Source organism: Petromyzon marinus, chromosome 66, assembly GCF_048934315.1.
Source record: "Petromyzon marinus isolate PM22_M1 ecotype Great Lakes invasive population chromosome 66, UKy_Petmar_22M1.pri1.0, whole genome shotgun sequence".
Taxonomy (NCBI): Eukaryota; Metazoa; Chordata; class Hyperoartia; order Petromyzontiformes; family Petromyzontidae; genus Petromyzon; species Petromyzon marinus.
In genome coordinates this window covers 8,496,206-8,523,151 of record NC_133732.1, presented here as the reverse complement: position 1 = coordinate 8,523,151, position 26,946 = coordinate 8,496,206, and the positions used below count along the sequence as shown (strand labels likewise).

The window sequence follows — 26,946 nt, the reverse complement described above, 5'->3', positions numbered from 1 at the left end:
CAGATGATGATACTGCTGATGATGATGGTGATGATGATGATACTGATGATGGTGATGATGCTGCTGCTGATGATGATGACACTGATGATGATGCTGATGAGACTGAGACTGATGCTGCTGATGATGATACTGATGATGGTGATGATGCTGCTGCTGATGATGATGACACTGATGATGATGAGACTGAGACTGATGCTGCTGATGATGATAGTGATGATGATGCTGCTGATGATGATTGCGCCGCTCCGATAGCGGCAAGATGCGGACAGAGACGCAGCAGCAGGAGGGAGGAAAGGGGCGGGGCGGGGCGGAGAGGGGCGGGGCGTGGAGGGGCGGGGCGAGGCGTGGAGGGGCGGGGCGAGGCGGGGAGGGGCGGGGCGAGGCGGAGAGGGGAGGGGAGCCGGTGGGGTCACCGCGTGAACTCGGAAGCTGTTTGCTCTGTACGCCTGGTGGCGGTGGTGGTGAGGGAGGGGTGAGTGGGGGGGGGGCTGAGCGCGTGGTGGTGAGGGCTGAGTGAGTGGTGGTGAGTGGTGGTGAGGGCTGAGTGGTGGTGAGTGGTGGTGAGGGAGGGGTGAGTGGGGGGGGGGCTGAGCGCGTGGTGGTGAGGGCTGAGTGAGTGGTGGTGAGTGGTGGTGAGGGCTGAGTGGTGGTGAGTGGTGGTGAGGGAGGGGTGAGTGGGGGGTGGCTGAGCGCGTGGTGGTGAGGGCTGAGTGAGTGGTGGTGAGTGGTGGTGAGGGCTGAGTGGTGGTGAGTGGTGGTGAGGGAGGGGTGAGTGGGGGGGGGGGGCTGAGCGCGTGGTGGTGAGGGCTGAGTGAGTGGTGGTGAGTGGTGGTGAGGGCTGAGTGGTGGTGAGTGGTGGTGAGGGAGGGGTGAGTGGGGGGTGGCTGAGCGCGTGGTGGTGAGGGCTGAGTGGTGGTGAGGGGTGAGTGAGTGGTGGTGAGTGGTGGTGAGGGCTGAGTGGTGGTGAGGGCTGAGTGGTGGTGAGGGCTGAGTGGTGGTGAGGGGTGAGTGAGTGGTGGTGAGTGGTGGTGAGGGCTGAGTGGTGGTGAGGGCTGAGTGGTGGTGAGGGCTGAGTGAGTGGTGGTGAGTGGTGGTGAGGACTGAGTGAGTGGTGGTGAGTGAGTGGTGGTGAGTGCTGAGTGAGTGGTGGTGGTGAGTGGTGGTGAGGACTGAGTGAGTGGTGGTGAGTGAGTGGTGGTGGTGAGGGCTGAGTGAGTGGTGGTGAGGGCTGAGTGAGTGGTGGTGAGGGCTGAGTGAGTGGTGGTGGTGAGGGCTGAGTGAGTGGTGGTGAGTGCTGAGTGAGTGGTGGTGGTGAGTGGTGGTGAGGGCTGAGTGAGTGGTGGTGGTGGTGAGGGCTGAGTGAGTGGTGGTGAGTGGTGGTGCGGGCTGAGTGAGTGGTGGTGAGGGCTGAGTGAGTGGTGGTGGTGAGTGAGTGAGTGAGTTGTGGTGAGTGGTGGTGGTGGTGAGTGGTGGTGGTGAGTGGTGGTGGTGGTGGTGGTGAGTGAGTGGTGGTGGTGAGTGAGTGGTGGTGGTGAGTGAGTGGTGGTGAGTGGTGGTGAGGGCTGAGTGAGTGGTGGTGAGTGGTGGTGAGTGAGTGAGTGGTGGTGAGTGGTGGTGAGTGAGTGGTGGTGGTGAGTGAGTGGTGGTGGTGAGTGAGTGGTGGTGAGTGGTGGTGAGGGCTGAGTGAGTGGTGGTGAGTGGTGGTGGTGGTGAGTGGTGGTGGTGGTGGTGGTGAGTGAGTGGTGGTGGTGAGTGGTGGTGAGTGGTGGTGAGTGGTGGTGGTGAGTGAGTGGTGGTGGTGAGTGGTGGTGAGTGAGTGGTGGTGGTGAGTGGTGGTGGTGATTGGTGGTGGTGGTGAGTGAGTGGTGGTGGTGAGTGGTGGTGGTGGTGGTGAGTGGTGGTGGTGGTGAGTGAGTGGTGGTGGTGAGTGGTGGTGGTGGTGAGTGGTGGTGAGTGGTGGTGGTGGTGAGTGGTGGTGAGGGCTGAGTGAGTGGTGGTGAGTGGTGGTGAGTGAGTGGTGGTGGTGAGTGGTGATGAGGGCTGAGTGATGGTGGTGGTGTGTGGTGGTGGTGAGTGGTGGTGGTGAGTGGTGGTGAGTGGTGGTGGTGGTGAGTGGTGGTGGTGGTGAGTGAGTGGTGGTGGTGAGTGGTGGTGGTGGTGGTGAGTGGTGGTGGTGGTGGTGGTGAGTGAGTGGTGGTGGTGAGTGGTGGTGGTGAGTGGTGGTGGTGGTGGTGAGTGGTGGTGAGGGCTGAGTGAGTGGTGGTGAGTGGTGGTGAGTGAGTGGTGGTGGTGAGTGGTGATGAGGGCTGAGTGATGGTGGTGGTGTGTGGTGGTGGTGAGTGGTGGTGGTGAGTGGTGGTGAGTGGTGGTGGTGGTGGTGAGTGGTGGTGGTGGTGGTGAGTGGTGGTGGTGAGTGGTGGTGGTGAGTGGGACACTCCGCGCATTGTTTTGATGTTGGCTGACGAACTTCCGTCGCCGTAGACGCTGCTGAAGGTGGACGTTGGGTGGACGTTGGGTGGACGTTGGTGGGACGTTGGGTGGACGTTGAGGAGGTCGGAGTGAAGATGTCCGTGATCCTGGAGACGACGCTGGGAGACGTGGTGGTTGATTTGTACACCAAGGAGCGGCCACGCAGTGAGTGCAGTCAACACACACACAGTCAACACACACACAGTCAACACACACACAGTCAACACACACACAGTCTGTGTGTAGACACACACAGACTGTGTGTGTGTCTACACGTGTATATACAGTCTGTGTGTCTACACAGACTGTATATACAGCAGCAGGCATCGTCAGGGGCCAGGATCGAACCCACAACCTCCTGCATACCGGGCGAGCTAGTCAACATCTCCTAGTCACCGTGGTGCCCTGTTGCCAATACAGTGTATACATATAGACTGTATTGGTGGTGAAGTATGGGTCGAGGCCTTTATCCAACAGTGGAGCGGCCAATCGCTGGCTCCGTCTTAAGCCGCGAAGATCATCGTCTGTCTACTGACACTGGCCCATTGTGACCCACCCCCTACGTCTTTGTGTCTCAGCGAGTCTCAACTTTCTCAAGCTGTGCAAGGTGAAGTACTACAACTACTGCCTGTTCCACAGCGTGCAGGTAAGAGGGGTCACACAGAGACACGTGGACTCACACAGAGACACGTGGACTCACACAGAGACACGTAGACTCACACAGAGACACGTAGACTCACACAGAGACACTTAGACTCACACGTAGACTCACACAGAGACTCACACGTAGACTCACACAGAGACACGTAGACTCACACAGAGACACGTAGACTCACACAGAGACACGTAGACTCACACAGAGACACGTAGACTCACACAGAGAAACTTAGACTCACACGTAGACTCACACAGAGACTCACACGTAGACTCACACAGAGACACGTAGACTCACACAGAGACACGTAGACTCACACAGAGACACGTAGACTCACACAGAGACACTTAGACTCACACGTAGACTCACACAGAGACACGTAGACTCACACAGAGACACGTAGACTCGCACAGAGACACGTAGACTCACACAGAGACTCGTAGACTCACACAGAGTCACGTTGACTCACACAGAGACTCACACAGAGACACGTAGACTCACACAGAGACTCACACAGAGACACGTAGACTCACATAGAGACTCGTAGACTCACACAGAGACACGTAGACTCACACAGAGACTCACAGAGACACGTAGACTCACACAGAGACTCACACAGAGACACGTAGACTCACACAGAGACTCACACAGAGACGCGTAGACTCACACAGAGACACGTAGACTCACACAGAGACTCGCACAGAGACACGTAGACTCACACAGAGACACTTAGACTCACACAGAGACACGTAGACTCACACAGAGACTCACACAGACACGTAGACTCACACAGAGACTCACACAGAGACACGTAGACTCACACAGAGACACGTAGACTCACACAGAGACACTTATACTCACACAGAGACACTTAGACTCACACGTAGACTCACACAGAGACACGTAGACTCACACAGAGACTCACACAGAGACATTTAAACTCACACAGAGACTCACACAGAGACACTTAGACTCACACAGAGACACGTAGACTCACACAGAGACACTTAGACTCACACGTAGACTCACACAGAGACACGTAAACTCACACAGAGACTCACACAGAGACACACAGAGACACGTCGACTGACACACAGACACGTAGACTCACACAGAGACACGTAGACTCACACGTAGACTCACACGTAGACTCACACAGAGACACGTATACTCACACAGAGACTCACACACAGACACGTCGACTGACACACAGACACGTAGACTCACACAGAGACACTTAGACTCACACAGAGACACGTAGACTCACACAGAGACACTTAATGTCACACAGAGACACGTAGACTCTGTGAAGAGGAGCTACATAGTTTAACACGTAGTAAAGGCTTTCGCGAACAAACATCATCAATGATGTAGGTTATATTGTTTTTTTGGGGTTTGATCGCGTAAATATAAATGTGTCGTTAAACCCGCCACCGCCCGACACAGCCAATTAGTAAGGGTTGTCACGTAAACAGAACGTGCCAATTTGTTACTAGTACAGCACTAGTGTATAGTGTAGTGTATAGTGTAGTGTACTGTGTAGTGTACTGTGTAGTGTATAGTGTAGTGTATAGTGTTTAGTGTAGTGTAGTATATAGTGTAGTGTATAGTGTGTAGTGTATAGTGTGTAGTGTATCGTGTAGTGTATAGTGTAGTATACTAGTACAACACTAGTGTATAGTGTAGTGTATAATGTAGTGTATAGTGTAGTGTATAGTGTAGTATACTAGTACAACACTAGTGTATAATGTAGTGTATAGTGTAGTGTATAGTGTAGTGTGTAGTGTATAGTGTAGTATAGTGTACAGTGTAGTGTATAGTGTAGTGTGTAGTGTAGCGTATAGTGTTTAGTGTAGTGTGTATTGTTTAGTGTATAGTGTAGTATACTAGTATAGCACTAGTGTATAGTGTAGTATACTAGTACAGCACTAGTGTATAGTGTAGTGTATAGTATACTAGTGCAGCACTAGTGTATAGTATAGTGTAGTGTATAGTGTAGTATACTACTACAGCACTAGTGTATAGTGTAGTATACTAGTACAACACTAGTGTAGTGTGTAGTGTAGTGTATAGTGTAGTGTACAGTGTAGTGTGTAGTGTATAGTGTAGTATAGTGTACAGTGTAGTGTATAGTGTAGTGTAGCGTATAGTGTTTAGTGTAGTGTGTATTGTTTAGTGTATAGTGTAGTATACTAGTACAGCACTAGTGTGTAGTGTAGTGTATAGTGTAGTGTATAGTGTGTAGTGTAGTGAATATAGTGTGTAGTGTATAGTGTAGTGTATAGTGTGTAGTGTAGTGTATAGTGTAGTGTATAGTGTAGTATACTAGTACAGCACTAGTGTATAGTGTAGTGTATAGTGTAGTGTATAGTGTCGTGTATAGTGCAGTGTGTAGTGTGTAGTGTAGTATACTAGTACAGCACTAACTGATATCATGGGAGAGCTTCATAGCTCATCAGATTCCTCCTCCTCCTCGTCCTGCTGCTGCTGCTGCTGCCAGTCTAAACAAAGATTCTGATTCTGATCCTTCAGAAAAACTTCATCGTGCAGACTGGAGACCCGACTGGCACCGGGAGGGGCGGTGAGTCGGTGTTCAGGTGAGAGAGAGAGAGCTCCTCCCCCATATCTGTGGGGACCTTTCTGCCCGTGCTATCAAAATAACAACATTAACTCAACCTATGATAATAGGGGTTTCTCCTTTTTATTATTATTAGATGCTTTTATTTAACTCACTTTGTCGTTGTTGTTGTCGTTGTATCTTCAAATCTTGTAACTCAATTTTAAACCACTTCCCAATGTGGTATCGACTACAAACTTGGTATGCTTATGTCATACTGATCACAATACTAGATTCTATCATAAAATATAAAAATAAAAATATTTTTTTAAACATTCTTTTTTATATGTTATGTTTCGGCTTGAGTCTAATTTTCCACGGTCAACTCACGTTGGCTGTAAATCACCACGGTCCCTTACGTTGTGGCAAGCTTCGGGGGCAACTTCCTGAGAGTCGTGGAGTTCTGCCATGGGTACATTCATGTTAAAAGCGTGTTTAAAAAAAAAGTTATTTTAAATATATATTTTTCTGGCAACAAAACAGCTGTGTTAAGATGTTAGAAGACCAAACGGAAATCTTTTTTTACAAGGAATCGTGTCTGCATTAATCACGATACTTGTGGTCAGAATTCAAACAAAAACGCACTCTTGACAGTATGATGATGATGCATTGTCTTTGAAACTGATTGGTCCACACCAGAGACGGCTTTCTTTTGAGCCTCGTCTCAGACGGTGTTAGACCAGAGGACAGCGCCAAAGGGCGAACACAGCACAGAGACGATGCCACTATCGGAGTAATGAGAGCTCGGGCTGAGCCAGCTACGTCACGGGACCTCCTTTGCTGGTACCAAAATATGATAACAGGTTTTTCCCCCTTTTTTCTGGCTCCAAAAACAGCTCTGTTAAGATGTTAAAACACCAAACGGAAACCTTTTGTACAAGGAATGATGTCTGCACTAACCGCAATGCTCACGGCCAGTATGCAAAGAAACAACCTCAAACTATATTTCGATTTAAAGCTTTCGTGACTGCAATGATTCATCTTCTTTGGTTCTTTCGGTAACGTCGTGAGAATATTATTGTGTTATTTTATTTTATCAATTTATTATTTTATTCTCATTCTACGTGACTTTACCGAAAGAACCAAAGAAACAACCTCAAACTATGTTTTTTCTTTGACCATGTTTAAGGGCCCCACTTGAGCGATGCGTAGCTCTGTTTAAGGAGCGGCCGAGGCCGTCACAAAGGATAGCTCGACCAAGCGTCGTATCACGTGGAAACGTACGGCAGCCAGATGCTCTCAGCTGGTGACTTCGATTCTAAGCGTCGAGGGGAAAAACCGGAGAGCCCGGAGAAAAGTCCACGCGACCACGGGGGAGAGAGAGAGAGAGACACGCAGACTCCAAATATACAGCAGCAGCAGCAGGTGTCAGGGTCGGGATCTGAACCCACGACCTCCTGCGCACCAGGCGAGGTAGTTAACATCTCATAGCCACCGTAGTGATGACGATGATGATAGAGAGACGCAGACTCCAAATCTACAGCAGCAGGCATTGTCAGGGTCGGGATCGCAACCCACGACCTCCTGCGCACCAGGCGAGGTAGTCAACATCTCCTAGCCACCGCGATGATGATGATGAGAGAGACGCAGACTCCAAATACACAGCAGCAGGCATCGTCGGGATCGAATCCACGACCTCCTGCACACCAGGCGAGGCAGTTAACATCTAGCCACCGTGGTGATGATGATGATAGAGAGACGCAGACTCCAAATCTACAGCAGCAGCAGGCATCGTCAGGGTCGGGATCTGAACCCACGATCTCCTGCGTACCAGGCGAGGTAGCTAACACGTCGGCACCATTGCGAGATTAGGCTTTCCCCTTTCTGGCAATGAAACAGGAGGCGTTAGGGTGTTCAAACACCGGTTCGACAGCACACCTATTGCAAGGCATAAAGTCTGCATGAACCGCACGCACTTGTGGTAAAAAACCACTGCTCTGATAATGTATTGATGCGTCGTCTTGGAAGCTGATTGGCCCACAACAGGGCCCCGTGTGAGTGAGTGGGGAGTGGCAGCGCGCTGCGCTGCTAACCCACCAGCCCGGGTTCGATTCCCGCTCACGACCAACATCGGTGACGAACGTCTGCACAGGTCCCGAGCCTCCTCTGAGCACCTGGTGTGTGGGTGTGTGTAAACATCGTCACTGGGGAGACAAAGGCGGACAATGCCGGCCTTCGTAGGCGCCGCCTTCTCGCGAACGGCACTTGCCCCAACAGTCTGTTGAAGGCTGTGCGGGGGGATCTTTGTCTTTGTGTGTGTGTGTGTGTGCGTCAACTCCGCAGCCAGCTCTATGGACCTCAGGCGAGGTACTTTGATGCGGAGAGAACTCCGAGAATCAAACACCGCAAGAAGGGAACTCTCTCCATGGTGGACAACGGCTCTGGGCAACACGGATCGCAGGTGAGTGTACTCCTCATCTGCTCACTCACTCACCCACTCGCTATCTCACCCGCTCACTAACCCACTCGATCCCCCACTCACACACTCACCCACTCACACACTCACCTACTCACCCACTCACTCACTCACCCACTCACCCAGTCCTTCACTCACCCACTCACTCACCCACTCACCCACTCATCCACTCACCTACTCACCCACTCACTCACCCACTCACCCAGCCCCTCACTCACCCACTCACCCAATCACTCACTCACCCGCCCACTCACCCGCCCACTCACCCAATCACTCACTCACCCACCCACTCACTCACCCGCCCACTCACTCACCCACTCACCCACCAACTCACCCACCCACTCACTCACCCACTCACTCACCCACCCACTCACCCACCCACTCACCCACCCACTCACCCACCCACTCACCCACCCACTCACCCACCCACCCACCCACCCACCCACTCACCCACCCACCCACTCACCCACCCACTCACCCACCCACTCACCCACTCACCCACTCACCCACCCACTCACCCACCCACCCACCCACTCACTCACCCACTCACTCATCCACCCACTCACCCACCCACTCACCCACTCACTCACTCACCCACTCACCCACTCACCCACCCACTCACCCACCCACTCACTCACCCACTCACCCACCCACTCACCCACCCACCCACCCACCCACTCACCCACCCACTCACTCACCCACTCACCCACTCACCCACTCACCCACCCACTCACCCACCCACCCACTCACCCACTCACCCACTCACCCACTAACTCACCCACTCACCCACCCAACCACCCACTCACTCACCCACTCACTCACCCACCCACTCACCCACCCACTCACCCACTCACTCACTCACCCACTCACCCACTCACCCACCCACTCACCCACCCACTCACCCACTCACTCACCCACTCACCCACCCACTCACCCACCCACCCACCCACTCACCCACCCACTCACCCACCCACTCACTCACCCACTCTCCCACTCACTCACCCACCCACTCACCCACCCACCCACTCACCCACTCACCCACCCACTCACTCACTCACCCACCCACCCACCCACTCACTCACCCACTCACCTACTCACCCACTCACTCACCCACTCACCCAGCCCCTCACTCACCCACTCACCCAATCACTCACTCACCCGCCCACTCACCCGCCCACTCACCCAATCACTCACTCACCCACCCACTCACTCACCCGCCCACTCACTCACCCACTCACCCACCAACTCACCCACCCACTCACTCACCCACTCACTCACCCACCCACTCACCCACCCACTCACCCACCCACTCACCCACCCACTCACCCACCCACTCACCCACCCACCCACCCACTCACCCACCCACCCACCCACTCACCCACCCACTCACCCACCCACTCACCCACTCACCCACTCACCCACCCACTCACCCACCCACCCACCCACTCACTCACCCACTCACTCATCCACCCACTCACCCACCCACTCACCCACTCACTCACTCACCCACTCACCCACTCACCCACCCACTCACCCACCCACTCACTCACCCACTCACCCACCCACTCACCCACCCACCCACCCACTCACCCACCCACTCACTCACCCACTCACCCACTCACCCACCCACTCACCCACCCACCCACTCACCCACTCACCCACTCACCCACTAACTCACCCACTCACCCACCCAACCACCCACTCACTCACCCACTCACTCACCCACCCACTCACCCACCCACTCACCCACTCACTCACTCACCCACTCACCCACTCACCCACCCACTCACCCACCCACTCACCCACTCACTCACCCACTCACCCACCCACTCACCCACCCACCCACCCACTCACCCACCCACTCACCCACCCACTCACTCACCCACTCTCCCACTCACTCACCCACCCACTCACCCACCCACTCACCCACTCACCCACCCACTCACTCACTCACCCACCCACCCACCCACTCACTCACCCACCCACCCACTCACCCACTCACTCACCCACTCACCCACCCACCCACTCACCCACCCACTCACTCACCCACTCACCCACGCACCCACTCACCCACCCACCTACCCACTCACCCACTCACCTACCCACTCACCCACTCACCCGCTTGCGTAAGGACGCCTCCCGCGTGCCCCCACAGTTCCTGCTGACCGTGCTCGATGGGCTCGACTCTCTGGACGGCCAGCAGCACACCGTGTTCGGGGAGGTCGCCGAGGGCATGGAGGTGCTGGGCCGCATCGCCGAGGTGTTCTGCGACCGCGAGAACCGCCCCTACCAGGACGTCCGGTAAACAAAACAACAAAACAAAAACTGCCCAAGTTCGATTCTCGAATCCACGGTTCCGACCCGGACCGGTGCCCGGGCCTCGCCTTGGTCGGCTCGGTCATCGAGTGAGTGCCTTGTGCGGCGCGTGTGTGTCTGTGTGTGTCTGTGTGTGTCTGTGTGTGTCTGTGTGTGTCTGTGTGTGTCTGTGTGTGTCTGTGTGTGTTTGTGTGTCAGAGGAGGAGTTGGAGACGCTGCTGCTGCTGAGACTGGAGTGTGCCACTAAGAGGTGGGGCCTTACCATCAGCCCCACCAAAACTAAGCACCTGCCTGGGTATTTTGTACCATCGGACACTCCACCCCCACAACTCCCAATCGGTGATGGGGCAGTTGTGGAGAGAGTGGAGAGTTTCCCATACCTGGGCAGTGTGCTTATGACTGGCTCCAGTTTAACAGCAGAGGTCTCACTCCGAATCAGTCGAGCGGCAATATCTTTTCATCGGTTGCGTAACGCTGTGTGGAAGCTACCTGGTCTGTCGCTCCGCACTAAGCTTCAGGTCTTCTCGGCCACGGTCATTCCCTCCCTTCTCTACGCTTGCGAAACGTGGACCCCCCTAATGGAACATCTTCGCCGGTTAGAAACATTTAGGCTGGCCTGCCTACGATCCATCCTGGGTTTAACCAGGCTGGATTGTGTGAGGAGCTCATAAATCCTTGAAAGATCTGGGCAGGATCCCATCGGTGAGCTCCTCCGGCGGGCAAGGCTGCGATGGCTGGGTCATGTAGCCCGCATGCCCAGCCACCGCATGCCGAAACAGCTTTTGTTCGGCCGGATCGAGGGGGCTAGACAGGCGCGGCACGGGCTAGAGAAGAGATGGAGTGATGTGGTACAGGAGGACGTGGAGCTGAGTGGACTTGCCGATGACTGGTACCAGCGGTGTCAAGATCGGCCTCTGTGGAGGAGGCTCGTGAAGGACGCTACTGAGCAGTTGGAGGCAGTCGCCTTCCAACAACAACGGAGGGCGGAGGAGCGACGCTCACAACAACGAGCGGAGCGCCGGGTGGCTAAAGCACAGCGGGTTGGCACAGTAGGGGGCACAGGTGGTGCACCAGCCAGTCATCTCAGTCAGTCGACCCGTGGCACCTGCTGGGTCTGCCCCGTGACCTCCTGCCAGCGGGCGTTCGACACTCCACGTGGCCTCAAGGTGCACCTAGCCTGGCACAAGCGTCGTGGTGACGTCACCGCCACTTAGTGGCGAATGGCGGCTGTTGTTGTTGTTGTTGTGTGTGTGTCTGTGTGTGTGTACGTGAGCGGTGGTGGTAGCTGCAGCGCTACGAACCCGGCGACCCGAGTTCGACTCCCGCTCGCGGCCAACGCCGCCGGTGACGGCTCTCCGAACCGCTCCTGGGCCTCCCCCTTGGGGTCGACTCGGCCTCGAATGAGTTTCCTTGGTTTAGCGGCGCGTGGTGAACCATCGCCACCGGGGGGAGACAAAGGCGGCCCCCGGGCGGTGGCGCTCCGCCCCCCCCGTCAGGTGGCCCGGCGTCGTCGCCGTCGTCGTCAGCGTCGCTGCGACGATGTCGCCTCCTTCGTGGTTGTGCGTCGGGGCGGTGCGTCGCCACGCGCTGTGTCGTCGCTGTTTCTGGGTGACCACAGTCGCACACTAGCTGATGGTGATGGTGGTGGTGTGTGTGCTGCTGCTGCTGCTGCTGCTACTACTGCTGCTACTACTGCTGGTGCTGATACTGCTGCTGCTACTACTGCTGCTACTGCTGCTGCTACTGCTGCTGCTACTGCTGCTGTGTGTGCTGCTACTGCTGCTTCTGCTGCTGCTGCTACTGCTGCTTCTGCTGCTACTGCTGCTGCTGCTACTGCTGCTGCTGCTACTGCTACTGCTGCTTCTACTGCTGCTACTGCTGCTGCTACTGCTGCTACTGCTGCTGCTACTGCTGCTACTGCTGCTACTGCTGCTGCTACTGCTGCTGCTACTGCTACTATTGCTACTGCTACTGCTGCTACTGCTGCTGCTACTGCTGCTGCTACTGCTCCTGCTGCTGCTACTGCTCCTGCTACTGCTGCTCCTGCTACTGCTACTACTGCTGCTACTACTGCTGCTGCTACTGCTGCTGCTACTGCTGCTTTGTGTGCAGGCTGTCCCACACCGTGGTGCTGGACGATCCCTTCCCGGACCCCCCGGGACTCTGCGTTCCGGACCGCTCCCCGGAGCCCACGGCACAGCAACTCGACGTGAGGAGCGAGTGGCGGCGGTGGTGGTGGTGGTGGCGGTGGTGGTGGTGGCGGTGGTGGTGGTGGCGGCGGTGGCGGTAGTGGTGGTGGTGGCGGTGGTGGTGGTGGTGGCGGTGGTGGTGGTGGCGGCGGTGGCGGTAGTGGTGGTGGCGGTGGTGGTAGTGGTGGTGGTGATGGCGGTGGTGGTGGTGGTGGTGGTGGCGGTGGTGGTGGTGGCGGTGGTGGTGGTGGTGGTGGCGGTGGTGGCGGCGGTGGTGGTGGTGGCGGTGGTGGTGGTGATGATGATGATGATGGTGGTGGTGGCGGTGGTGATGATGATGGTGATGATGATGATGGTGGTGACGATGATGACAACGACGACGATGGTGGTGACGACGCTGACGACGGTGACGGTGACTATGATGACGACGACGGTGGCATTGCCGGTGATGTGCGTGCGTCACAGAGCGGACGCATCGGCGCCGACGAGGATGTCAACGACTTGCAGGGGAGGTCGGTGGAGGAGGTGGCGGAGATCGCGTCGGAGAAGGAGGCCAAGGCCCGGGCAACGTTGCTGGAGATGGTGCGGGGTTGAGACGCTCGCTTGCACGCAACAGCAGCAGCAGCAGCAAATGTCACCCATAAGAGGGGGTTTTTGTTGTTGTTGTTGTTTTAGATCCCGTTAAAATGTGAATGTTGTTGTCGCCGTTAGAACCGCGCCACCAGCCGACACGGCTAACTAGTAAACAGAACGTGGCCAATTCGTCACTAGTACAGCACTAGTGTGTAGTGTAGTGTATAGTGTAGTATACTAGTACAGCACTAGTGTGTAGTAGTGTAGTGTATAGTGTAGTATACTGGTACAGCACTAGTGTATAGTAGTGTAGTGTATAGTGTAGTATACTGGTACAGCACTAGTGTATAGTAGTGTAGTGTGTAGTGTAGTGTATAGTGTAGTATACTAGTACAGCACTAGTGTATAGTGTAATGTATAGTGTAGTATACTAGTACAGCACTAGTGTATAGTAGTGTAGTGTATAGTGTAGTATACTAGTACAGCACTAGTGTATAGTAGTGTAGTGTGTAGTGTAGTATACTAGTACAGCACTAGTGTATAGTAGTGTAGTGTATAGTGTAGTATACTAGTACAGCACTAGTGTATAGTAGTGTAGTGTATAGTGTAGTATACTAGTACAGAACTAGTGTATAGTAGTGTATAGTGTTGTATACTAGTACAGCACTAGTGTATAGTGTAGTGTATAGTGTAGTATACTAGTACAGCACTAGTGTACAGTGTAGTGTATGGTGTAGTATACTAGTACAGCACTAGTGTATAGTGTAGTGTATAGTGTAGTATACTAGTACAGCACTAGTGTATAGTGTAGTGTATAGTGTAGTATACTAGTACAGCACTAGTGTATAGTGTAGTATACTAGTACAGCACTAGTGTATAGTGTAGTGTATAGTGTAGTATACTATTACAACACTAGTGTGTAGTGTATAGTGTAGTGTATAGTGTAGTATACTAGTACAGCACTAGTGTATAGTGTAGTGTATAGTATACTAGTGCAGCACTAGTGTATAGTATAGTGTAGTATACTACTACAGCACTAGTGTATAGTGTAGTATACTAGTACAACACTAGTGTATAGTGTAGTGTATAGTGTAGTATACTAGTACAGCACTAGTGTATAGTGTAGTGTATAGTGTAGTATACTAGTACAGCACTAGTGTATAGTGTAGTGTATAGTGTAGTATACTAGTACAGCACTAGTGTATAGTGTAGTGTATAGTGTAGTATACTAGTACAGCACTAGTGTATGGTGTAGTATACTAGTACAGCACTAGTGTATAGTGTAGTGTATAGTGTAGTATACTAGTACAGCACTAGTGTATGGTGTAGTATACTAGTACAGCACACTGGTGTGTTACTAGCTCACACGCAGAGACAGCAGCAGCAGCATCATCAGCAGCATCAACAGTATCATCATCAGGATCATCAGTATCAGCAGCAGCATCGTCATCATCATCACGAGCATCATCATCAGTATCAGCAGCAGAAGCATCATCAAATCCTAACCCTAGCCTCTCCCTGTGTCTCTCTCCCTGTGTCTCTCCTCTCCCGGTATCTCTCTGTCCTCTCCCCGTGTCTCTCTCCCCATGTCTCTCCCCGGGTCTCTCCCCTCTCCTTGTGTCTCTCTTCCCTCTCCCCGTGTCTCTTTCCCCTCCCCCCGTGTCTCCCCTCTCCCCGTGTCTCTCCCCTCTCCCCGTGTCTCTCTCCTCTCCCCGTGTTTTTCCCCGTGTCTCCCCTCTCCCCGTGTCTCTCCCCGTGTCTCTCCCTGTGTCTCCCCTCTCCCCGTGTCTCTCCCCTCTCCCCGTGTCTCTCCCCTCTCCCCGTGTCTCCCCTCTCCCCGTGTCTCTCCCCTCTCCCCGTGTCTCCCCTCTCCCCGTGTCTCTCCCTGTGTCTCTCCCCGTGTTCTCTCCCCTCTCCCTGTGTCTCTCCCTTTTCCCTGTGTCTCTCCCCTCTCCCCGTGACTCTCCCTGTGTCTCTCCCCGTGTTCTCTCCCCTCCCCCCGTGTCTCTTCCTTCTCCCTGTGTCTCTCCTCTCCCCGTGTCTCCCCTCTCCCCGTGTCTCTCCCCGTGTCTCTCCCCGTGTCTCCCCTCTCCCCGTGTCTCTCCCCTCTCCCCGTGTCTCTCCCCTCTCCCCGTGTCTCCCCTCTCCCCGTGTCTCTCCCCTCTCCCTGTGTCTCTCCCCACTCCTCGTGTCTCTCCCCTCTCCCCGTGTCTCTCCCCTCTCCCCGTGTCTCTCCCCTCTCCCCGTGTCTCTCTCCTCTCCCCGTGTTTTTCCCCGTGTCTCCCCTCTCCCCGTGTCTCTCCCCGTGTCTCTCCCTGTGTCTCCCCTCTCCCCGTGTCTCTCCCCTCTCCCCGTGTCTCTCCCCTCTCCCCGTGTCTCTCCCCTCTCCCCGTGTCTCCCCTCTCCCCGTGTCTCTCCCCTCTCCCCGTGTCTCCCCTCTCCCCGTGTCTCTCCCTGTGTCTCTCCCCGTGTTCTCTCCCCTCTCCCTGTGTCTCTCCCTTTTCCCTGTGTCTCTCCCCTCTCCCCGTGACTCTCCCTGTGTCTCTCCCCGTGTTCTCTCCCCTCCCCCCGTGTCTCTTCCTTCTCCCTGTGTCTCTCCTCTCCCCGTGTCTCCCCTCTCCCCGTGTCTCTCCCCGTGTCTCTCCCCGTGTCTCCCCTCTCCCCGTGTCTCTCCCCTCTCCCCGTGTCTCTCCCCTCTCCCCGTGTCTCCCCTCTCCCCGTGTCTCTCCCCTCTCCCTGTGTCTCTCCCCACTCCTCGTGTCTCTCCCCTCTCCCCGTGTCTCTCCCCTCTCCCCGTGTCTCTCCCCTCTCCCCGTGTCTCTCCCCTCTCCCCGTGTCTCTCCCCGTGTCTCTCCCCTCTACCCGTGTCTCTCCCCGTGTCTCTCCCCACTCCTCGTGTCTCTCCCCTCTCCCCGTGTCTCTCCCCTCTCCCCGTGTCTCTCCCCACTCCTCGTGTCTCTCCCCTCTCCCCGTGTCTCTCCCCTCTCCCCGTGTCTCTCCCCTCTCCTCGTGTCTCCCCTCTCCCCGTGTCTCTCCCCGTGTCTCTCCCCTCTCCCCGTGTCTCTCCCCACTCCTCGTGTCTCTCCCCTCTCCCCGTGTCTCCCCTCTCCTTGTCTCTCCCCTCTCCCCGTGTCTCTCCCCGTGTCTCTTCCCTCTCCCCGTGTCTCCTCTCCCCGTGTCTCCCCTCTCCCCGTGTCTCTCTCCTCTCCCCGTGTCTCTCCCCTCTCCTCGTGTCTCCCCTCTCCCCGTGTTTCTCTCCCCCGCGTGTCATTAGATCGGAGACCTCCCCGATGCCGAAGTTGCTCCCCCGGACTCGGTGCTCTTCGTGTGCAAGCTGAACCCCGTCACCAACGACGACGACCTCGAGGTCATCTTCTCTCGATTCGGACCCATCGCCAGGTGCAGCACATCGCCTGTGAACACACAAAGACAAAGATCCCCCGTGTAGCCTGTAGCAGACTGTTGGGGCAAGTGCTGTTAGCGAGTAGCAGCAGCGCCTATGAACACACAAAGACAAAGATCCCCCGTGTAGCCTGTAGCAGACTGTTGGGGCAAGTGCTGTTAGCGAGTAGCAGCAGCGCCTATGAACACACAAAGACAAAGATCCCCCGTGTAGCCTGTAGCAGACTGTTGGGGCAAGTGCTGTTAGCGAGTAGCAGCAGCGCCTGTGAACACACAAAGACAAAGGTCCCCCGTGTAGCCTGTAGCAGACTGTAGGGGCAAGTGCTGTGAGCGAGTAGCACCTTTCCAGGCCGGCACTGTGGCACACGAGGGGGTGGGTGGCCAGCACCACGCCCGGCCGCCTTTGTCTCCCTTAGTTGCGATTTTTACTACACACCCGCTACACCAGGTACTCATTTGAGGCTGAGTCGACCTAGGGGAGGCACTCGACCGGTTCAGATAACTAATCGCTATCACCAGTGTTGGTGGCCGTGAGCAGGAAGCGAACTCGGGTTGGTGGGTTCGCAGCGCAGCGTAGCGCTAACCACTGCACCACCGCTCCCCACTAACCCACCCACCCACCCACCACCTCACCCACAATTTCTTCCCACTCGCGCACTGATTGACCCACTCACTCAGACTCGCTCCCCCCTTGCGAATGAGACTCCTGTCAGGTCTCTTGAAATGTCACCTTTTTTCGGGTGCATTGGCTGGGTCACGTAGCAGCCTGCGTGCCCAGCCACCGCATGCCCGGCCAGCTTCTGTTTGGCCGGATAGAGGGGGGGCTAAACGGGCACGACACGGGCTGGAAAGGAGATGGAGCTGATGCGGTACGGGAAGATGTGGAGCGGAGTGGACTTGCCGATGACCGGTACTAGCGGTGTCAAGATCGGCCTCTGTGGAGGAGGCTTGTGAAGGATGCTGCTGCTGCTGCTACTGGGCAGTTGGAGGCAGTCGCCTTCCAGCAACAACGGAGGGGGGGAGGAGCGACGCTCACAACAACGAGCGGAGCGCCGGGCGGTTAAAACACAGCAGGTTGGCACGGTAGGGGGCACAGGTGGTGCATCAGCCACTCGTCTCGGTCAGTCGAACTGTGGCACCTGGGTCTGCCCCGTCACCTTCGCGGGTGCTTTTCGCTAACGGCTCTTTTCTCCGACAGTCTGTTAAGGCTATGGGGGGGGGGGGTCTTTGTCTTTGTGCCTGTGTGTATCTGCGTGTGTATCTGCGTGTGTATCTGCGTGTGTATCTGCGTGTGTGTCGCAGCTGTGAGATCATACGCGACCGCAAGACCGGAGAGTCCCTCTGCTACGCATTTGTGGAGTTCACGAAGGTAAAAAAAACCTGTGTAGTGGGTCCAATGACAGAGGGGAAACTTATCCGAGGCAACACAGATTTTTTTTTTGAACAATTAACAGTTAACACGGAGGGGTACGGCCCCTCACACCCGATACACGATGGAGAGTGTGCCCTCCAGACTAATACGCCTCTCAATGGCTAATCTTTCCGTTCTCCTTGAGTGAAGCTTGGATCTTCACTGGTATATAAGCTGAGCCAGCCCCTCCTCTCCTGGGGTCTGGGGTCTGTCCCTTTAACACAGGGCTGGGGAACGTCCGGCCTGCGGGCCGTACGAGGCCCGCAAAATTATTTAGCCTGGCCCTGCCAAGGCAACTTCAGGCGGGACTCGAAATTCAATAAATCTAGGTAGGAGCAAACCTGGAAAAGCAGTTGCGAGTAGCAACAACATCGTCAATAGCCAGCTAACATCATCAATACCAGCTAACATCATCAATACCAGCTAACATCATCAATACCAGCTAACATCATCAATACCAGCTAACATCATCAACACCATCTCACTTCATCAATACCAGCTAACATTATCAATACCAGCTAACATCATCAATACCAGCTAACATCGTCAATACCTGCTAACATCATCAATACGAGCTAACATCATCAATACCAGCTAACATCAATACCATCTTACTTCATCAATACCAGCTAACATCATCAATACCAGCTAACATCATCAACACCATCTCACATCAATACCAGCTAACATCATCAATACCAGCTAACATCATCAATACCAGCTAACAATATCAATACCAGCTAACATCATCAATACCAGCTAACATCATCAATACCAGCTAACATCATCAATACCATCTCACATCATCAATACCAGCTAACATCATCAATACCAGCTAACATCATCAATACCAGCTAACATCATCAATACCAGCTAACATCATCAATACCAGCTAACTTCATCAATACCAGCTAACATCATCAATACCAGCTAACATCATCAATACCAGCTAACATCATCAATACCAGCTAACATCATCAATACCAGCTAACATCATCAATACCAGCTAACATCATCAATACCAGCTAACATCATAAATACCAGCTAACATCATCAATACTGGCTAACATCATCAATACCGGCTAACATCATCAATACCAGCTAACAATATCAATACCAGCTAACATCATCAATACCAGCTAACATCATCAATACCAGCTAACATCATCAATACCAGCTAACATCATCAATACCAGCTAACATCATCAATACCAGCTAACATCATCAATACCAGCTAACATCATCAATACCAGCTAACATCATCAACACCATCTCACTTCATCAATACCAGCTAACATCATCAACACCATCTCACTTCATCAATACCAGCTAACATCATCAACACCAGCTAACATCATCAATACCAGCTAACAATATCAATACCAGCTAACATCATCAATATCAGCTAACATCATAAATACCAGCTAACATCATCAATACTGGCTAACATCATCAATACCAGCTAACATCATCAATACCAGCTAACATCGTCAATAGCCAGCTAACATCATCAACACCAGCTAACATCAACACCAGCTAACATCATCAATACCAGCTAACATCATCAATAGCCAGCTAACATCATCAATACCAGCTAACATCGTCAATACCAGCTAACAATATCAATACCAGCTAACATCATCAATACCAGCTAACATCATCAATACCAGCTAACATCATCAATACCAGCTAACATCATCAATACCAGCTAACATCATCAATACCAGCTAACATCATCAATACCAGCTAACATCAATACCAGCTAACATCATCAACACCATCTCACATCATCAATACCAGCTAACATCATCAATACCAGCTAACATCATCAACACCATCTCACATCAATACCAGCTAACATCATCAATACCAGCTAACATCATCAATACCAGCTAACATCATTAATACCAGCTAACAATATCAATACCAGCTAACATCATCAATACCAGCTAACATCATCAATACCAGCTAACATCATCAATACCAGCTAACATCATCAATACCAGCTAACATCATCAATACCAGCTAACATCATCAATACCAGCTAACATCATCAATACCAGCTAACATCATCAATACCAGCTAACATCATCAACACCATCTCACATCAATACCAGCTAACATCATCAATACCAGCTAACATCATCAATACCATCTCACATCATCAATACCAGCTAACATCATCAATACCAGCTAACTTCATCAATACCAGCTAACATCATCAATACCAGCTAACATCATCAACACCATCTCACATCATCAATACCAGCTAACATCATCAACACCAGCTAACATCATCACCAGCTAACATCATCAATACCAGCTAACATCATCAATACCAGCTAACATCATCAATACCAGCTAACATCATCAATACCAGCTAACATCATCAATACCAGCTAACATCATCAACACCAGCTAACATCATCAATACCAGCTAACATCATCAATACCAGCTAACATCATCAATACCATCTCACATCATCAATACCAGCTAACATCATCAACACCAGCTAACATCATCAATACCAGCTAACATCATCAATACCAGCTAACATCAACACCAGCTAACATCATCAATACCAGCTAACATCATCAACACCATCTCACATCAATACCAGCTAACATCATCAATACCAGCTAACATCATCAATACCAGCTAACATCATTAATACCAGCTAACATCAACACCAGCTAACGTCATCAATACCAGCTAACATCGTCAATACCAGCTAACATCATCAATACCAGCTAACATCGTCAATAGCCAGCTAACATCATCAATACCAGCTAACATCATCAATACCAGCTAACATCATCAATACCAGCTAACATCATCAATACCATCTCACATCATCAATAGCCAGCTAACGTCATCAATACCAGCTAACATCAATAGCCAGCTAACATCATCAATACCAGCTAACATCAATACCAGCTAACATCATCAATACCAGCTAACATCATCAATACCAGCTAACGTCATCAATACCAGCTAACGTCATCAATCCCAGCTAACATCATCAATACCAGTTAACATCATCAATACCAGCTAACATCAATACCAGCTAACATCATCAATACCAGCTAACATCATCAATACCAGCTAACATCACCACACGCCTCGCCAACGAGAAGCAGTTCCAGCCCATCGCATTAGGGGGCGAGTTAATGAAATGTTTGACCAAATATAACGGACTAATTTTTAAGTTGATAATTTTGTGTGGCCCGCGAATGATGTTACATAAATATCCAAAATGGTCCTTGGCAGAGAAAAGGTTCCCCACCCCTGCGTTTAACTTAACGATCCATAGGGCAACCGTTGGGTTGCTATGGCCCATAGCCTCTCGTACTGGGGCTCAGCCTCTCGATTGCCCCCTATTGGCGTGTGGCCGGTACTGCCGGCAGCCGCATGGGAACAGCGCATCTTTGCCAAAGGCGCCGTCCATGAATGACGTCACGCACCTAGGGTTGGGGGGGGTCAGACATTTGTGACAACGTGTGAGGAGCGGGGGTGGTGTTTGAGAAACGTGACGTCGCATCAAAATGCGCAACTTTAATTAAATATAGACAACACGTTCTGCTTTGTTAAATAGACTTTTTAATAAATGTTTTCTCCTACAACATCAGAGTGCAGCGCCACGTTAAATACGCACTACAGTGGTCCCTCGTTTATCGCGGGGGATACGTTCTAAAAATAACCTGCAATAGACGAAATCCGCGAAGTAATCAGCTTTATTTTTTACAATTATTATACATGTTTTAAGGCCGTAAAACCCCTAACCATACACTTTTACACACTTTTCTCAGACAGGCATTAACATTGTCTCACATTTCTCTCTTATTTATACACTCTCAAAGTTCAAACTTTCGCAGATTTAAAAAATAAGTACAATATTAGTAAATGAAACCAAAGATCAAAACCTGTTTGCAAGCCCAAACATTTTTGTAAATCTGGCTAGCCGAACGCATTCTGTACTCCCTTAGCCAATCAGGACGCCGAACACACGTGTGCGGTTCTCCCTTAGCCAATCAGGACGCCGAACACAATGCGCGTTCATACTGTACGCAGGAAAAAAAAGCATGCAAAATTACACCCAAAAAAAATCCGCGAAACAGCGAGGCCGCGAAAGGTGAACCGCGTTATAGTGAGGGACAACTGTACAATGACAATAGTTTAAAGCGATTTGAAGCATGTTTTATTTAGGGGGGGGGTGGGCAGAGCTTTGTAACGTCATATTTTAGGGGGGGGGGTCTGACTTATTGTGACGCCTTGTGACGAGGGGCGGGGGAGGGGGGTCAAAAATCTTCCAAAATCGCGAGACGTCATTCATGGACGGCCCCAAATACCACCGTTACACTTGCACAGAGGCGAAGGTGGTACCCCCCGTGTACGCCTCGTCAGACTGTCGGGGCAACCGCCATGTTGGCAAGTGGCACCTCTGAAGGCCGGCACGGCACATCGGGTGGGTGGCCAGCACCACGCCCGGCCGCCTTTGTCTCCCCAACGCTCGCCACAGTTATTGGTCGCAAACGTGCTAATCGGGAGGTGGGCCACATGGTGATGGAAAGGATGATGCTGATCTTGATGCCCACTTGAGCAATTGTTTCCTGCTGTGGTTGTCCCACCTTGTGTTGCGCCCCGAAACGTCGTGATTTTAATTAGTTTTATTTTATACCTACGTGACTTTACCGAAAGAACCACAGAGTGTGATCTTGATGGTGATGATGATGAAGATGCTGGTGCTGCTGTTCCTAATTCTGCTGATGCTGTTGATGATGCTCAGTTTGACTCGTGTGCTGTCGCGACCAATATTACCCATGACGGTGGTTTTGTCAGGTTAGATCGCTTAAATATAAAAAATGTTTCGTCGTTAAACCCACCACCACCCGACGCAGCCCAGTTAGTAAAGAAGGTTTAATTTTCGATTTAAAGCTTTCGTGACTGCAGGGATTCATCTTCTTGGTTCTTTCGGTAAAGCCACCACGTAGAATGGAAACAAAGTAATACAAATGAAACACAATAAAATTCTCACGACGTTTCGGCCGCAACACAAGTAGCCTTCTTCAGGTGAAGGAACAGAACTGTCGGGACGGCAGCGCTTCAAAGTGCTTCAAAGCGCTGTCGTCCCGACAGTTCTGTTCCGTCACCTGAAGAAGGCTACTTGTGTTGCGGCCGAAACGTCGTGAGAATTTTATTTTATTATGTTTTATTTTGATTACTTTGTTTCCATTCTACGTGACTTTACCGAAAGAACCAATAAGATAAAGAAGGTTCGCCACGTAAACAGAACGTGGCCAATTCGTTAGAAGTTCAGCACAGCGGTGGTGTGTTGGAGAGTGATGAACCCACTGCAACATTTACAATTCGAGTCCAACACGCCGGTTCATGCTGCACTGGTGACGAATTGGCCACGTTCTGTTCACGTGACAAACCCTCTCACTAATTGGCTGTGTCGGGTGGTGGTGGGTTTAACGACACAACATTTATATACTTACGTGATCTCACTTCCAAATAAACCTCTTACGGATGATGCTGCTGCGGATAATGCTGATGATGATTCTGCTGACGATGATTCTGCTGATGATTCTGCTGCTTATGATGATGATTCTGCTGATGATGATTCTTCTGATGATGATGCTGCTGATGATGATGATTCTGCTGATGGTGCTGCTGCTGCTAATGATGTTGATGATCAGTTTAACAAGTAGGCTTTTCTGGCGAATTGCCCGATGATGCTGGATGTAATTACCAGCGAAACGTCGTACTCAAACTGTAAATGTTGTGGATTCACTCTTCAACACTGGTGGGCTAAAGTAGTGAACTATTTGTCTTTTGTTAACGTAAAACTTTTTTGCTGATTGGCCTTGTCGGGTGGTGGAGGGTTACGGCACATTTATAAATAACGCGATCTAACCCAAAAACCTTTATTATTATGATGATGATGATGATGTTTCTGCTGATAATGATGGTTCTGCTGCTGATGATGCTGCTGCTGATGCTGTGTGGCCTACAGAGCGAGGACTGTGAGCGAGCCTATTTCAAGATGGACAACGTCCTCATTGACGACCGACGGATTCACGTCGACTTCAGCCAATCGGTGGCCAAGGTCAAGTGGAAGGGACGAGGTAGGTGGGCGACACACGGAGGGAGAGGGGAGACACGGGGAGGAGGCTGGGGTGGGACACGGGGAGATGAGGGGAGATGAGAGGCGGAGAGGGGAGATGCGGGGGGGGGGGGGAGAGGGGATACACGGGGAGGGGGGGGTGGAGAGGGGAGATGCGGGGGGGGGAGAGGGGAGACACTGGAAGGTGAAGGGAGACAAAGATGGCCGGGCATGGTGCTGGCCACCTCCCCCCCCCGCCCCGTCATGTGCCGTTCCGGCCTCCGTCGGCGCTGCTGCTCGCTCACAGCACTTGCCTCCAACGCTCTGCCCGAGGCTGCAACGGGGGTTCGGGGTCTCTGTCTCTGTGCCGGGCAGGTGGCCGCTACAGCAAGGACGAGCTCCGGGACCTGGGCCATCACAAGCCCGTCCACAGCAAGCTGGCCCTCAAGGAGAAAGCCAAGCCGGCACAGCAGACGTATCCTCACTCCAGCCCGCCCGCACCGCTCGCAGCAGCTTCCGAATCCATTCGCGCGTTAAGTCGGTGCGCTCCTGTGACGTGGCGCTAGCAGCGGTTGCGTTCCTGAGGAACAATCGCGTTGTGGTAAATGGCTGGATTCTTTGGGTCTTCCGGGAAAAAAAAACAAAAAAAATAACCAAAAAAACTACGACGTTTCAATCGCAACGCAAGCTGTCGTCGTCAGCCTCGCGTTGCGATGGAAACGTCGTCGGTTTTTTTTGGGGTTATTTTCTTTGAACCTATCCACGTGACTTTGCCGGAAGGCCCAAAGGAATACGAATTGCTGCAGTCACGAAAGCTTTAAGCCGAGATGGTGGATAACATTTGATGTGTTGGGCAAAGCGACGGTCGGCGGTGACAACGCGAGATGACGCGGCGTACGTAGGCCGGACGACGGCCGAGGCGCGCGGTGGGTAGCGTCCATCAGCATCCAGCAGCATCCCAAAGCCTCGTGGTGGTGACGGTGATGACGACGATGCGCCGGGGCAGCCCGTTGCAGCCACCGCTTATTGCTGCTCGCGCTGCGATGAAGGTCCCCTCGCTCGATCGCGTAACACCGGGGGGACTCCTCTACCTGCGAACATTCGACTTGGGAACTTGCAGAGATACCAACAAACCCGGTCCGTATGTCCAGTTGCCCGTTCGGACCGAGAGTCGTAAGTTCAACCGCCGTGCAATGGACGGAGGTGGTGGCGTCTACATCTGCAGGACGTGAAGAACCAGTGGCATCTACATCTGCAGATCGTGAAGAATCAGTGGCATCTACATCTACAGAACGTGAAGAACCAGTGGCATCTACACCTGCAGAATGTGAAGAACCAGTGGCATCTACACCTGCAGAACGTGAAGAACCAGTGGCATCTGCAGAACGTGAAGAACCAGTGGTATCTACATCTGCAGAACGTGAAGAACCAGTGGCATCTACATCTGCAGAACGTGAAGAACCAGTGGCATCTACATCTGCAGAACGTGAAGAACCAGTGGCATCTACATCTGCAGAAAGTGAAGAACCAGTGGCATCTACATCTTCAGAACGTGAAGAACCAGTGGCATCTACATCTGCAGAACGTGAAGAACCAGTGGCATCTACATTGGTTGAACGTGAAGAACCAGTGGCATCTACATCTGCAGAACGTGAAGAACCAGTGGCATCTACATCTGTTGAACGTGAAGAACCAGTGGCATCTACATCTGCAGAACGTGAAGAACCAGTGGCATCTACATCTGCAGAACATGAAGAACCAGTGGCATCTACATCTGCAGAACGTGAAGAACCAGTGGCATCTACATCTGCAGAACGTGAAGAACCAGTGGCATCTACATCTGTTGAACGTGAAGAACCAGTGGCATCTACATCTGCAGAACATGAAGAACCAGTGGCATCTACATCTGCAGAACGTCAAGAACCAGTGGCATCTACATCTGCAGAACGCGAAGAACCAGTGGCATCTACATCTGCAGAACGTGAAGAACCAGTGGCATTCCATCTGCAGGACGTGAAGAACCAGTGGCATCTACATCTGCAGAACGTGAAGTACCAGTGGCATCTACATCTGCAGAACATGAAGAACCAGTGGCATATACATCTGCAGAATGTGAAGAACCAGTGGCATCTACATCTGCAGAACGTGAAGAGCCAGTGGCATCTACATCTGCAGAACGTGAAGAACCAATGGCATCTTAATCTGCAGAATGTGAAGCACCAGTGGCATCTACATCTGCAGGACGTGAAGAACCAGTGGCATCTACATCTGCAGAACGTGAAGAACCAGTGGCATCTACATCTGCAGAACGTGAAGAACCAGTGGCATCTACATCTGCAGAACGTGAAGAGCCAGTGGCATCTACATCTGTTGAACGTGAAGAACCAGTGGCATCTACATCTGCAGAACGTGAAGAACCAGTAGCATCTATATCTACAGAACGTGAAGAACCAGTGGCATCTACATCTGCAGAACGTGAAGAACCAGTGGCATCTACATCTGCAGAACGTGAAGAACCAGTTGCATCTACATCTACCGTACGTGAAGAACCAGTGGCATCTACATCTGCAGAACGTGAAGAACCAGTGGCATCTGCATCTGCAGAACGTGAAGAACCAGTGGCATGTACATCTGCAGAACGTGAAGAGCCAGTGGCATCTACATCTGCAGAACGTGAAGAACCAGTGGCATCTACATCTGCAGAACATGAAGAACCAGTGGCATCTACATCTGCAGAACGTGAAGAACCAGTGGCATCTACATCTGCAGAACGTGAAGAGCCAGTGGCATC

At 52.3% G+C, this 26,946-nt stretch overlaps 1 protein-coding gene across 1 annotated transcript in view; it reads left to right on the top strand.

Annotated features, from left to right (window-relative positions):
- Positions 1-423: 423 nt before the first annotated feature.
- Positions 424-26,946, top strand: part of PPIL4 (peptidylprolyl isomerase like 4) — a 31,486-nt gene continuing 4,963 nt past the window's right edge. The window contains exons 1-12 of the mRNA XM_076054493.1: positions 424-472; positions 2,482-2,634; positions 3,048-3,115; positions 5,657-5,721; positions 8,025-8,142; positions 10,313-10,458; positions 12,586-12,682; positions 13,128-13,244; positions 16,510-16,634; positions 17,940-18,006; positions 24,066-24,177; positions 24,531-24,630. Of these exons, the coding sequence (XP_075910608.1) occupies positions 2,565-2,634; positions 3,048-3,115; positions 5,657-5,721; positions 8,025-8,142; positions 10,313-10,458; positions 12,586-12,682; positions 13,128-13,244; positions 16,510-16,634; positions 17,940-18,006; positions 24,066-24,177; positions 24,531-24,630 (1,085 nt within the window). The 5' untranslated portion in view covers positions 424-472; positions 2,482-2,564. The remainder of the gene's footprint in view (positions 473-2,481; positions 2,635-3,047; positions 3,116-5,656; positions 5,722-8,024; positions 8,143-10,312; positions 10,459-12,585; positions 12,683-13,127; positions 13,245-16,509; positions 16,635-17,939; positions 18,007-24,065; positions 24,178-24,530; positions 24,631-26,946) is intronic.